The sequence below is a fragment of the Borostomias antarcticus genome (genome assembly GCF_949987555.1).
Source record: "Borostomias antarcticus genome assembly, chromosome: 1".
Classification (NCBI taxonomy): domain Eukaryota; kingdom Metazoa; phylum Chordata; class Actinopteri; order Stomiiformes; family Stomiidae; genus Borostomias; species Borostomias antarcticus.
Window position 1 is genome coordinate 18,413,996 of NC_140234.1, and position 15,000 is coordinate 18,428,995.

The 15,000-nt window shown below is 47.3% G+C and overlaps 1 protein-coding gene across 1 annotated transcript in view; it reads left to right on the top strand.

Moving 5' to 3' along the window:
* Positions 1 to 15,000, top strand: part of schip1 (schwannomin interacting protein 1) — a gene marked incomplete at both ends in the record, with an annotated part of 241,689 nt that overhangs the window by 191,052 nt on the left and 35,637 nt on the right. The window contains one exon of the mRNA XM_084439623.1: positions 14,838 to 15,000. This exon is cut by the window's right edge and continues 620 nt beyond it. Coding sequence (XP_084295749.1) covers positions 14,838 to 15,000 — 163 coding nt within the window. The remainder of the gene's footprint in view (positions 1 to 14,837) is intronic.

A 15,000-nucleotide genomic window follows, 5' to 3' on the forward strand; every position in this document is an offset into this window, starting at 1 on the left:
GGTGGAGGGGTGGGGCACTGTTGACCTGGGGGAGTGATGGGGGGGATCTCTAACCTCCCTATGTTGTCTGTGAGAGTAGCGGGCACGCGTGGATAGCTCTGAGGTGGGAGGAGAGAGGGTAGTAGTCTCTCTCTCTCTCTCTCTCTCTCTCTCTCTCTCTCTCTGTCTGTCTGTCTCTCGGCGGGAGGGGGTGCTTAAGACATTAGTGTCCATTAAAATTTTAGCATGTTGACACAAGGTGAACACAGCCTTGAGCTGTCCTACCCCCGATTTACCCTCCCTCTCCCTCTGGCAGTGATCTGTGGGCTTGGCGACAACACATCTCTCTCTCTCTCTCTCTCTCTCTCTCTCTCTTCTCAACTCATCTATCTCAACCTCTCCCCCATGCACTTCTCTCCTTCTGTAATCACCTAGCTCTCCGCTCCTTCATTTAAACCTTCCCCCTCTCCTCCTCCTCCTCATCAACAGCTAGACATGCTCCTGGAAAACAGGGGAGGCCTGGAGGAAAGAGAGAGGGAGAGAGAGAGAGAGAGAGAGGGAGAGAGAGAGAGGGAGAGAGAGAGAGAGAGAGAGAGAGAGAGGGGGGGGGAGAGAGAGGGACAGAGAGAGAGGGAGAGAGAGTGAGGCGAAGCAGAAGTCCGGAGAGAGAAGGTGGAGGAAGCCATAAGAGACGCCAAGAGAAGAGGGGAGGCGGGCGGAGAGATGGAGAGGGAGAGAGACGGAGAGATGGAGAGGGAGAGAGAGAGAGCGTGAGAGAGAGAGAGAGAGAGAGAGATGGAGAGGGAGAGAGACGGAGAGAGCATTTAAGAGGGGCGCTTATGCGCCATGGCGTTGACAATCCCTCCTCGGCAGCCGCGTGGAACTGCCCCCGGGGGGCGAGAGGTGAGGCCCCCTTTTTTTTCTCCCCCACTGCGAGGCACGCGGGGACCTCTCGCCAATCCACTCGGGGGTGTGACAGCACATACATCTCGGCTGGAGTGGCCGGCGGCCATTAGGGCTCTCAGGCATTAGAGGCTTGCACCGCTGCGCCCTGCCTTTTAGCCATTACGGCTCTGAATCCGACAGTCGCTCAAGCCCCTGCTGTTAGTTAACCAGGTGCAACTGGGCTGTGGCATTTTCCCAAGATAAAGTGTTTCCATTCATTTCCTCACTGCCATTGTCAAGCTAGACCACAGCTTGCTGTTAATGAAGTTCACAGCTTCCTTATCAGAGACAGCCAGTCGGAGATTAATCCCAATCAGCGATGCTTTAATCCGCTGCAAGGAGGAAACCATTATCAAAATCCTCTCTCGACGTCTCCTTGTCCGCGCTCTGAAGATCTCTCCCTCGGCCTCTCTCAGCGGAAAGTTAATCTTGTGTCACCGCACCCAGGTGAGGATCTCTCCCTGTCTCCGTCGCCTTGGCTTTATTGCCTCTACAAGTCGGCCCTGTTGTCTGTTTGAAGTGCGATGTTTCATTTCATGGCTGCCTCCCCCAGCTCGCGCTGAAGGACTCGAACGAGGCGCCTCTCAATTTGCTCGTGTTATCTCGGAGGCGCTTTCATCTTCTTTCTCTTTAATACACACTTTCTCATATCGCACACACCTGCACACACACACACACACACACACACACACACACACACACACACACAGTGTTTTGTCTACGCCTTAAATGCCTTCTGTCTCCACAGTCTCTCTCTCTTCACTCCATCTCCTTGTGTTTCTCTATCTCTAGCTCTCATCTGTCTACTCTCTCATCTCACACTTCCTCCAGCCTCTCAGATCAAATCAAATCAAACTTTATTTATATAGTACATTTCATGCACAGAGGCAGCACAAAGTGCTTCACAGAAAAGAGGAAAAATGTATACAAATAACACTCATTTTCAAGAGGGAGGCAAAAAGAGTTTACACATTAGAGCCAATATGGGAGAAACTATCCCGATCTCGCTCTACCCTTCATCCCTCCATCCCTCTCTATCTCTCCGTCTGTCCAGCAGAGTGTGGAGCTATGAGGGGATGTCTGGGTGTGTCAAGCAGGCCGATGTGGTGTCTGGCATCTGGCGACTCTGGCCGAGGGAATAATTGGTCTGGACAGTGTTCTGCCACTTCCCCTATAGGCTCCCTGAGGGCCTCACACACACACAAACACACATATACACACACTAACAACACACATATCCATGCACAAACATACACAAATACTCTCTCTCTCACACACACACACACACACACACACACACACTAGCACACATATCCAAGCAAAGACAAACATACATTTGTACACACACACACCACCCCCGCGCCTGTCACTGTGATGTCACGTCCTCCCACTCAGGTGCAGGAGAGATGTCAGATAGGATCTGATCTGAGGTCAGTGAGGTTTTTAACCCCAGCCACCCTTCACAGCATAGAGAGACACTGTTTATGTCTTAGATCTGATCTGAGATCAGTAAAGGTATACAACATTCGCTTATGATGAAGGTCTTAAAGCAGCAGTATGTAAGCATTTCAATATTGCTTTGCTATGGTAAATTGAGAGACATAAGTGATTGAGCTCCTTTGGGAAAAACACGATCTAGGCTCTACTGTACCATACGACAGAGGGGGCTTAAAACTCCCCATCCTGTGCTGGTATTACTAGGCAGCACAACTGAGGGCAGCCATGTGGGTCAAGATTGAGACTTGTTCAGCTCAAGGGCTATCGCTTTGCAGCTACCTCTACTCTTCTGAGCAAAACACCAAAAGAAACTACAAAATCTGGCATGAGGCCCAGAAATATGGAGTTTGTCCAACTGCTCCCTAGTCCAGTAGTCAGGGTCTTGAACACTCATGAAGACCGTTAGGTTTAGCAGAAGTCTATATGCGTGCCCCTCGGTGCCCAGAGTGAATGTTCAACCTGAAAGAAAAACATACACTCAGACTAGCCTCTCCTCCTCTAGAAATATCCACCTCTCCCTTTCCCAGCCGTCGTCTCTCTCATTCTGCCTACTGTTTATCCCCTCCCTAAATCAATCCCCAGTGCCCCTCTCTCCTCCTCTCTGCATTTACCCGTTTATGGGCAGAGGAGTAGAGAACAGCAGGTGCGTCGCATGCACAAAGCGTCTCAGGCGCGATTCAATCTGGCTCGGGTAGTAAATCGCGTGGACGTCGGGTACAGGCGTGGGGAAGAGGGGTTGCGGGCGGGGGGTAGGTGTGTGTGTGTCTGCCTGGCTGGCTGCCTGGCTGGCTGTACTGCTGACAGGGCACAGAAAAGACGGGCATGGAGCTGTGCCAGGCCATGGACAGATGATGGGGACTAGACAGACTTTCTCTCCGTCACTCTCTCTCTCTCTCTCTCTCTCTCTCTCTCTCTCTCTCGCCGACTTAAAGACTGATGTCGCCCGTTTTTTGCTGCGCTGCAGAAAAACGGAACAGACAGAGACGTCATGGCAACACAAACATGTACAGGAGGTGTCTTAAAGTGAGGCTGAACCCATTCCCCCTCGGGCCTTTATACCCAAACTATAGCCCAGTCTCAATGTCCGCCATTACAGACTCACAGACTGGGTTTGCGTTCCCACTAAGTGTGTGAGGGCTTAAGTGCACAAGTGCTCTCTGGCAGATATTTTGAGACCTTTATGGCGCCTTTCCATAAGTCTGCACCTCTGCAGACTTTGTCTGAGGGAATTACCCACAGTTCGTATTGTTGTTTTAGAATAGATTTTAAGATTCTTTTATTAGTTTATAAAGCATTCTATAGTCATGCACCTGAATACATATCAGGCATGCTTTTACGATAAACACCAAGTAGGTCCCTGAGATCCTCTGGCACTGAACCTTTAATTGTTCCTGGAGTCAGGATCAAGAGACATGGGGAGGCAGCCTTCAGTTTTTACGCCTCCAGCCTCTGGAATACTCGGCCAGAAAACCTAAGAATGTCTGAAACTGTGGGAATCTTTAAACCAGATCTTAAGACATACCTTTTTAATCTCGCTTTCATCATGTAATTTTACCTGTAGCTATTAATACAAATTTTTTTTTTAAATAGACTCACTTTTAATTTTGTACTTACTTTCTATTCTCTTACATTCTATTCTCTCTCAGTAAGGTTTTAGCTTACTGTATGACCACAAAATGAAATGAACAGAAATGTTTTGAGGGTAACACAGAGGGTTCTGCCTCTATCTGGGCCCAGGCACATTTATGCACACACAGACATACACCAATGTTTGCCATGTCTCTCCTATGATGTTATTATTAGCCTCTCTTACTCTGAAAATGTAATTTAATGTTATTTATTGCTCTATAAATGTTCTTAGCCAGTAGACAAACATACTCCAGGAGCTTGCTCGATCGCCTCGTTGAGAGGGGTCAGGGAAGAATTTTTACAGCTCACTTATCTGGCCCCCGGGTGATTACTGTTTTTTGCTTCCCTCTGGAATATGTAGAGAGTGGGTCGTATGCCCACCTCCCTTGTTCTCTGTAAAGCGCATTGTGTTGCCTCTGGGTATGAAATGCGCTATATAAATAAAGCTTTGATTGATTGATTGTGATAATGTGAAGAGGATTTGTCTCAGCCCAAAATTAATTAACATGTAGGCCTACAAGAAAAACAACGTAAAAACGAAGCATAAAATAAAAAGTCCCAAATCCACAATAGTAAGAAATATGATTTGCCGTCAACATAACGTGATGTCGCAATGTGCTGTCCCATGTCGCACTCAACCACTTACCCGGTAATGCCAATAAGTCTATGAGGGTTCAGGGCTTGAGGGTTTAGGGAGGACATTGGGATTGGGCCTAAGACTCATGGTATGCTGTAGATAGGAGCCACTCAGCTCTCCATGTTAATGCATCTCCCAAACCTTCCACAGAAACCTTCAGCTATCTCCCCTAGGGATGGGAAGAGGTAAGAGGCCTGGGCCAACATCAGACCTGGGCCTGAATTTCTCCTGCTCCCCACTCCTGCTCCATGGCTGGGCTTATTTAAATCATCAGCATCCCGAGCGTGCCCTTTAATTAGTGTGGAGTTGGGATGTGATGGGTCTGGAGTGGGTCTCCATCCTCTCTGATCCTGCTATAATCTGCCCTGTCACTCTGAAGACTCTGCTCACAACTTCATTAATGAGAGAAGTTTAAAGCTCTGCCAGCTCCTGCTGTAGCTGTCTCTGTGGGATCTCATCCTACATTGAGCCTCTGAACTACAGGGAAGGCTTCTATCGATTTTGACAATTGGCCTGGAAATATATGAGTGTAGCTTTCAGAAGTGATCAGGGCTGAGTTTCCCAGAGGCATCGTAGCGCTACGATGAACGCCATAGCTTACGATGAACATAGCGCTACGATGCCTCTGGGAAACTCAGCTCAGATGTTTTTGTTCGTCAGTTGTAGTCTAAGGTTTACATACACATGTAAAGAACATGTATGTTATGGCAGTTTTTGTCACAAGAAAATTAAATTCAAGTTTGGTTCTTTTATGAAATTATTATGGTTCTACTGGAAATGTGACCAAATCTTATAATTTTTTGTGATGTACAAAGTTGTGTCCATCAAATAAGTTCTGTGGCCTCTTAACTTCTTGTGAGTGATTATGATTGACTACAGCTGGTGACTTCTGAGCCCATTTAAATAGGGCTCATTGGATACAATCATTAGACTCAGCCACAAACGCTACAGTGTGAAAGTCAAAGGAGCTCAGCACGGATCTGAAAAAGCAGATCATTGAACAAGTCAGGTAAGTCACTTGGAGCCAAAGCCAAAGCAGCTACATCCAAGGTCAACTATGCAAACAATTATTTGTAAGTATAAAGTACATGGCACAGTTGTGTTACTGTCACGATCAGGAAGAAACACAAGCTATCACCTGCTGCTGAGAGAAAATTGGTCAGGATGGTTAAGAGTCAACCGAGAACCACCAAAAAGCAGGTCTGCAATGAATTAGAAGCTGCTGGAGCACAGGTGTCAGTGTCCACAGTCAAGCGTGTTTTACATCGCCATGGGCTGAGAGGCTGCTGTGCAAGAAGGAAGCCCTTGCTCCAGAAGCGGAACCTTAACACCGTGTCCTAACTGCTTGCGACACGAGCAACAGAACGCGACATCGCATGCTTGCTGTCCTAACTGAAACCGTTAAATTTCCTGTTCTGTTACGTCATTTCTCTATATTTCCAACTGAAGACAGTTAAAGAACGAACGCCTGTCAACGCGAGCGACAGGAGGAAAATAGGAACAGGGCGAGCGTCAAAAGGGCAGTTAAAATGTCACGCCTCTTCGCGCTGCGTCGCTCGCGTCCAGTTAGGACATAACAATAGAAAACAACGCAATGGAACGCATTTTGTCGCTGACACTCGCTCGCATCGTGTGTAGTTAGGACACGGTGTAAGGCTAAACTGAGGTTTGCTGCTGATCACATGGACAAAGAAAAGGCCTTCTGGGGGAAGGTTCTGTTGTCAGATGAAGTAAAAATTGTTTGGCCACAATGACCTGAAATATGTTTGGAAGAGACAAAGTGAGGCCTTTAACCCCAAGAACACTATTCCTACCGGCAAGCATGGTGGTGGTAGTATTCTGCTCTGGGCCTGTTTTGCTGCCAATGGAACTGGTGCTTTACAGAAAGTAAATGGAATAATGAAGGATGATTGCCTCCAAATTCTTCAGGATAACCTAAAATCAAACAGTTTGTTACATACATATTACATACATACATACATACATCTACTGATGTGTACGTTCATATAATCAAAACCATGTAATCACTGTTCAAAGACAGGTTTTGTCATCATCCTCATCATCACTATGGCCCATATCGCTTTCTCTCCTGGCCTGACCTGCTTGGTCCCACTGCAGACTGTTATGGCTGTGTTTAGGTCAGCAGACTGTTATGGCTGTGTTTAGGTCGGCAGACTGTTATGGCTGTGTTTAGGTGTGCAGACTGTTATGGCTGTGTTTAGGTGTGCAGACTGTTATGGCTGTGTTTAGGGCTGCAGACTCCTGATGGATGTTCAGCGAGACGTTCTCTGAGTGATTCTTTCACCTCCTCCAAACCAGGGCACATTAAACAAACTCTGCTATCTAATTCTATTTCACCCAGGAACACTCCGCAGAAATGTAGGCCGGAGTCTTCGGTGTCAAACCAGACATGTCTGCCATCAAAATAAATTGTCAATTGTACAATGTCTATAAATGTTCCTATACGTTAGACCTGATGTTTCTTTCCCAGTTCATTTCACACTTGGTTTAACAACCAAGGTGATATATATCGCCAGGTATTCAAGTGTTTAAGCTTTGTAGCAGCAGTTTGCTTATCCAGCTCTGCAAAACTACACCAAGCATGCACACACACACACACACACACAAGCACACCTACACATGCACACACTTTTGAATGGAGTAAATCATCATTGTATTTCTGAGGGAGATGGATGGTTGGCCTAAATGCCTTGGCTTCTCTTTCTATTCAGAGTAGCTGGGTCACTCAGCCAGTCAGGGGTCAGGCTTCCATTGTGAACATGTGACCTTCCTATTGCTATTCATCATCAAGGCGACCTGCACCCCCCTACACACACAGGGCTGAGACTGCTGCAGGGGTACAGAGAGAGTTTATGGGAAAGTTAGTGCTTTATTCTACAGCCAGCAGGGTTAAGTAAGTAAATAAAATGTATTTATATATTTATTAAGCTGGTTGTTAGTACAGTATTTACCACAAAATGTCGATTTGCACTTTATTATTCTTAAAAGGATGTATCAAGTCAGATGAGGCATCATGCTTCAGAAAATATTGATCTGTGCTTTAAAAGGGTCTGGTGTCCTTGGGCCATATTTAAGGCAGCTTCAACTAAGATGGTTGCTCCTTGTGAGGAGCCAGGTCAGGGAGGGAGGGAGGGGTATAGATAACCCATTCACAGACAGGCCCCATGGGGGTCTGGGCCTCTCCTAGCAGGGCATGTCCAAACCCCAGCCCTCAGACTTGTACCACTGCTGTTCTTGACGTTTCATTTTTCTGTCATGTGGCTCAGCTCTAGTCTTATTTCCAGGTAAGGTTATTTTTCTCTGTCTGTTCAACCTCAAACAATGAGAGAGGCAGAGAGAGGGAATCGAATAGAATAGAATATGAAGTTTAATTTGCCATATATAACTAGTATAGGTAGTATACTGTAGGTGGTAGTTATAAACAGACCCTGACAGTTATCTATGAAAATAATTAGTGTCGAATGCATTTATTTAGGGCTGTCTGTCTTCTACCAAAGGAAATCTTGGTCAGCCTGTTCTCAGGCCTGCATTTCCAAATTAGGGTGATCCTATTCCTTAGTTAGTAATTGACTAGTAGGCCTTATTCGTTATTCAGCATCAGTTGTATTAGTTGTATATAGTCTGTGACTAAAAACTCCACATCTAGATATAGTATGAGAGGGTGTCGGACTTTTAAAAATCTTTTCAAAGTCTTCTGTAGGTTATGTTTGGAGGTTGTACTTTGTCGATCGGCACAGTCACGGCTCTTCTCTTTCCTGGCCCCGCAGTGGTGGAACGAACTGCCCACTGAGATCAGGACACCAGAGTTGCTGCACATCTTTTGCCGCAGGCTCAAAACTCATCTCTTCAAGAAGTACTCCCCAGATCCTCCCTCTTTAGCACCTATTGTATTTTAGATTGCTATTCTTGCAGTTTGCCTTCAGCACTAGATTATGCTCTTAGTCACTTGTTTTTGAAAGGAGATGCACTTGCAAGTAGTAGTACATTGGCTTTTCCTACGTTAAATGCAATTCTTGTAAGTCGCTTTGGATAAAATCGCCTGCTTAATGACTAATGTAATGTCTAAATTATATAATGCTGCTGCTGTATCTTTGGAGATTGCATTATGACTATTATAATGCATATAATGCAACATAGACAGAACAGATTAGAATAGCAGAGCATAATCTAATCGAATAGAATAGCCTAACAAAAAGAAATAAAGATAGGCCTATGTAGGCCTATCTTTATTTCATTTTGTTAGGCTATTCTATTCGATTAGATTATGCTCCGCTTTTCTAATGCTGTGCAACCATAAATTATAGAAATTGGGCTGGTTTTTAGACCAAAATACGCTCCCGCGGCTATCTATGAAGCATATCATGTCTTAACATTACATAAATAATATAATTACGAAACTTGTAAACTATTTTATTATAGCCTATAGCCTATTTTGTCTAACAAGCTTTATTGCTCGACTAATATAATCTTGGTCAGACAAGAGTAGGACATTGAATCCTACAATTACATTATGGGTTTTAAAATGTTGTTATAGTTAAACTGTATAGCCAAACGTGCTTCATCGTTATCAAAACGAGATTGCCTTCGCCTGTTTACAAGAGGGCGGAATCCAGGAAAATGAGTGCCAAACGACAACGCGTAAACCAGGCCACAGTAACATTCAAGTATACAGTTTTACAGAGTCAGTTTTGTCTATTATAGGCAAGAGGGAGGGAAGAAAGGAGGAGGGAGAGAAGGGAGAGAAGGGAGAAGAGTGCACAAAAAAGAGAAAGGGAGAAGAGAGAAACCCCATCAGAGTGGGTGAGCTCCTGACAAGGAAGACAGCTGGGATTCCTCCCTGAATGTCAGAGGCGCCCTGTTTTTTTAAGCGCCTCTGAGGCGGATATAAGCGCAGGAAGATGTTCCCTGTTTCTCTGAATTGTTTTTTCTTCCCTTATCTCTCTGACAGTAATAGGCCTCCTGTGATCTCCTCTGGATCGGCGGCCCGGGTGATTGGCAGCTAGGTAGCTTTTGAGAAGGGTTTTCATAACTTCTTTAACCCCCCCCCCCCCCCCCCTGCACTCCGCCTAGACAACTTTGTGATGGGTGAGGCCCTGTTGATTGACACTTTCATAGGGCACCCTTGTCCTTCTCTGTGGTACTGCGAATCAGAATGGGGAAACAAAGGGCTTGACTGATTGGCTGGCTGATTGAAGGTGCACTGTACCACGAGAGGGTCAGTGAACTTCCTGTGACCGGCCCTAAATCAAAAGTACACTAAATCAGAACTCATCTGTGTGGCAGCTTCCTTTGAGGGAAGGCACTGATCAAACGCCTTTTGTTTGGTGTGGAAAGGACGTAGTGTTGTTTAGAGACGGCCTCTTTCATTCTCGAAGCTCGGAAGAATTTGGATCAAAACAATTGGCCTTTGCTGAAGAAAGATTGGTGATAGAAAAACATCAAAGCACGCGCGTGTGTGTGTGCGCGCGTGTGCGGATAGTTAGAAGTAAAACACACCACATTAGCCTCCCGTTGACAAGCTAATTGCCTGATGAGTGCCAACTCAGACTCCTCTCTCTCTCTCAGATAGTCTTGGACATCCAAAAGAGCCCGGGCTTCCCTCAGGGCATTAAGCTACAGTAAAACAGCCCCTCGTCATAACTCCATAACTGTTTAGTGTTTGGGAATTGGGAATGAAGGGAGGCAGAGGAGTTTAAGCGGGAAGGGAGAGGCTGTGCAGTCTTCTCTTCAGGGAGATCTCTGAGAGTGGATCTGTAGTCAGGAGAGACTCTCAGACTGGGGTCTTTGAAGTCTTACTCCTTCATGGAAGCCTTTGTATTGTATTACTGTTAATCCCCTGGCGTGCATCGCTCGGCTAGGCTCGGATAATCCCTCGGTAAACTAGATGTTAGGAGCATCAAATCCCGCCTTGGTAAATCTGCTGTATGTGTACATGTGTTGTGGCCGTTTTCGTGTCATTGAACGCTTAGCGTCATGCTTAGCGTCATGCTGTCATGTCTGTGGATGGAACGACTCATGCCAGCTGGCCCGGTAGAGCCTGTCAGAGAACCGGCATGCCGTGCTCGCTAACACCATCTCAACTCTGTGTGGGAAGAACACAGCCACCCACCAAGATGTATGTTCATTACCCAGAATTCAGCACACATGTTAGAATACCAAACGACACCTTAAACCACTATAGCCACCTCCCAATCAGGGCAGTGGCATTGTATTGGCCATGTATGAATAGACAATGCTACGACAGGAAACCCCGGTAACATAATAGCAGTTTCCAGAGGCTATTTTGATGTCAACACTTGTTTCTTTTTCTATTCTCACTGAACAAGTACCTGCAGGCTTACAGTAAATCTTGAACACAATAGGCAAACCAATGGTATCCTGCCAAGGTTTACATATGCATTCACGTTGGGACAGGAACTGTTCAGAAAGTAGCCTATTCAGAACACCAGCGTATCTTGAATAATTCACCCAAACTCTCTCTCTCTCTCTCTCTCTCTCTCTCTCTCTCTCTCTCTCTCTCTCTCTCGCTCCCTCTCTCTCCCTGTGCCACTCGCAAGGTCAGTGGGTGCAGAAGGCAGGACTACTGTTCTGTCGTCGTCAGATTCTCTTCAGAGCAGCACTCTGGGGAAGGAAATCGGTGCCACGGACCCAGCCTTCCCGATGTGTGTGTGTGTGTGTGCGCGCGTTAGTTCAGTGTCGAACACAGATACGTGTGAGGTTGGCTTGTGAGAGCACACAGGAACACGCACTTCCTCACTCGCTATATCCTGGCGGTGTGTGAGCTTGTGTGTGCGTGTGTGTGTGTGTGTGTGTGTGTGTGTGTGTGTGTACACGCACTGGGCTGTTGCACCGGGGTGACTACTGTGCCAGCAGAACAGGAGCAGCGGCGATCTATGCGCTCGTGAAACCGCGGATCTTTACTACGGCTATTTTTGAACTCAGCCTCTCTGGTGGGCTGGAGGGTTGGGCTCCGCGGCGTACACGCACAGAGCGATGACTACACTGGCAAGCGCCCGCAACAATCTACCGGCTTTCCGTGAGATCTCCGGGTAGCGGCGAAAATCTGGACCGTCCTCCAAGCAACAATATTATTATTTCAAACCTATCCTTGTCTTGAATCGGAATATAAGTTTGCCATGTCTTGATACGGGCATCTAACAGAGAAGATGGCAGTAAGTATTTCCTATGTCGCTTAGGTCATCGGTCAGCCTGTAATTTAAATGGGTTGACCAAACCTATAACGTTGTATTTATACAGTCTGTAGGCTATTGGAAGTATTGTCATCTGTGTTATTCTGGTAACTCTGCTAGTCATGAAATTGGGCGGTTCTGTCACCGCTGTTGCCGGGGGGATATCAGGTTTCCCCCAGACACTTTTTGGGAAACATTACATCATTGGAGTATGAATGACTCCGCATAAGACTAGACTATCCATTCCGCATCTGCTCGCGTTACTGATCCACTGAACGATAGCGTCATAAGAGCTGGCAGCAGTCACCAAAGCAATATTTGACAGATTTGTTGGGCTCCACATCGATGTTGCACGGGAGACTGGGCGTTACAGAGGACCTACCTGGATTGTGCAAGTGCATTCAACCCAGTCTCCCAGTGGTCTTCGCGGCTGTATCCAAATGGCAAATTGTGGCAGGGATGGGAGTTATTACGGTATGAGACGTTGACATGAATTAGACGTAAAACACCCGCCTCGCGTTCGGGTGGGGTCCCGCGCAGCTGTCAGTTTGCATGTAGGCTATTGTGTGTTGTCCAAATCCACCCTGTGCAGGCTGATAATCCGAGAGCGGATCAACCAAAGCGGGTCCCACCGCTCCCCATCGGACGGACTTTGCTCTGTCTCGGTCTCTGAATCACTTTAAATAATTACACATTGCACAAGGACTCTGATGACCCAAAGCCAGAAATTGAATGAATATGATAATTTAGACCTACACTGGTTAACGTCGGCCATGGTAGGCCATGGGGCTTTCGAGCAATTAGGCTGCAAATTACACATTCCGCTTTCCTGAGCTGTTGCCCTTTTAAGGATGTCTCGGGTTTCCACGGCTACCCCGTATCGTGCTGGCTATCACCTCAGTGAGCTGTGGGAATGTTGGATAACAGCGCCATGGAATGTCACTCCATTCCCTCGTCGTTGTCCTTAAAACAGACCAGATTTGCAGGGTAGTAAAGGTGTAATACCACTCTAACTAAACATTGCCATCTTGTGGGGCGTGATACTTGCCATGTTGGATGAGGGGTGACACTGGCTTCATCAGCGAAGAGCGCAAACTATCTCCTAGCCATCTGGGAGGAAAACATGAAATAATGTTTGAGCTCATTAATCCTACGTGATGTCTCGGGCATCATTACAGACGGCTGTAGCCCACCATTAAGCACGTCTATCAGCAGCGGCGGTCCTGGCATCAGCAACTGGGTGTATCCAGGGTTAGAGTCACATCTTTGATTCACCACTTCAGACTCCAGACTGCACGCGTCGAATGTATCCTTATTATAACCTCCTTGGACGTTTGACGGTTGTGATATGAATGGTTTGTGTATATAGGCCTGTGTGTTTTTTGAAGTCATCATCATAGGCTAATAGTTTATTAAGAACGATTCAACATTGTAAAAGCGTAGGCTGTGTGATTTATATCATAGGCGCATAACAACGATCCCGTGTTCTCTCAGTTAAACAGTTTCCAATGGTTTGCCATTACTCATAGGAATGTTGTTGTTTTTGTCCTGTGAGGAGTGAATTGCTGCTGCTTGCTTTTCATTAACTTTGTAAAAGTGATGCGAGGCACTATGTTAATGTACCCGTGGTCAGGGCCTGGCGCTGAACACCCCGGACGAGTCCGTCCGGTCTGCTCCGCTCACGGACAGATTTGTGGAGGGCCATAAAGCAGACGGACATGTTCATTAGAGGTTTAATCAATCAGCCGGTGATTGTGCTTGTGCTGAACAACAGGGGCGACACGCTCAGGCCCAGAGAGTCAAGGTTAGACACGTCTCAAAACTAATCTCCTTTTACTCCCTGGCCCGCATATATACTTTATATATGTCTGTTTTGTGTATAGATATGCCAGTGGCATTCACACACGCTGACCTGGACTGATTGGGCGATTGCAGATTAGGAATGGCAGTGTGTCCTTCTGAATGATCTTATATGACAGACACACACACACACACACACACACTTTCTCTACTCCCTTACACCAACACCCACTCAAATGATGAGAGACGACAACATGGGAGTGAATGTGAGAGTGAGGAGGAAATGTGACTGGGAGGAGAGCAGAGAGAGGAGGAGGAGGGAGGAGAGCAGAGAGAGGAGGAGGATGGAGGAGAGGAGGAGGAGGAGGAGAGCAGAGAGAAGGAGGAGGGAGGAGAGCAGAGATAGAAGGAGGAGGGAGGAGAGCAGAGAGAGGAGGAGGATGGAGGAGAGCAGAGAGAGGAGGAGGATGGAGGAGAGGAGGAGGATGGAGGAGAGCAGAGAGAGGAGGAGGATGGAGGAGAGCAGAGAGAGGAGGAGGAGGGAGGAGAGCAGAGAGAGGAGGAGGATGGAGGAGAGCAGAGAGAGGAGGAGGATGGAGGAGAGCAGAGAGAGGAGGAGGAGGGAGGAGAGCAGAGAGAGGAGGAGGATGGAGGAGAGCAGAGAGAGGAGGAGGAGGGAGGAGAGCAGAGAGAGGAGGAGGAGGGAGGAGAGCAGAGAGAGGAGGAGGAGGATGAAGGAGAGCAGAGAGAGGAGGAGGATGGAGGAGAGCAGAGAGAGGAGGAAGATGGAGGAGATCAGAGAGAGGAGGAGGATGGAGGAGAGCAGAGAGAGGAGGAAGATGGAGGAGATCAGAGAGAGGAGGAGGAGAGAGGAGGAGGATGGAGGAGAGCAGAGAGAGGAGGAGGATGGAGGACGTGCGTCACGGACAGACTGAAACGCCGCCTAGAAAATCTGTACGGGAAGGAAGTTCTGTGGTTGGCGACCTCAGACCGCAACCGCAGCGTTGATGTGACTAATCTCTGTGTGCACACTTCCCTAAATTCTCTCTCGTTGTGTCTTTCTCTGCTCCCTCGCCTTCCTCTCTCTCTCTCTCTCTCCCTCTCTCTCTCTCTCTCTCACCCCCTCCTCCTCTCTGCAGGACTACCGGGAGGATGGCATGGACCTGGGGAGCGACGCCTCCAGTCGCTCCAGCTCAGAGTCCAACTCCAACAAGGTGACGCCATGCTCCCCCTCCCTGGACCTGACGACCCTGGAGGACTACAAGTCCTCCCCTTCCCTGGACCTGACGACCCTGGAGGACT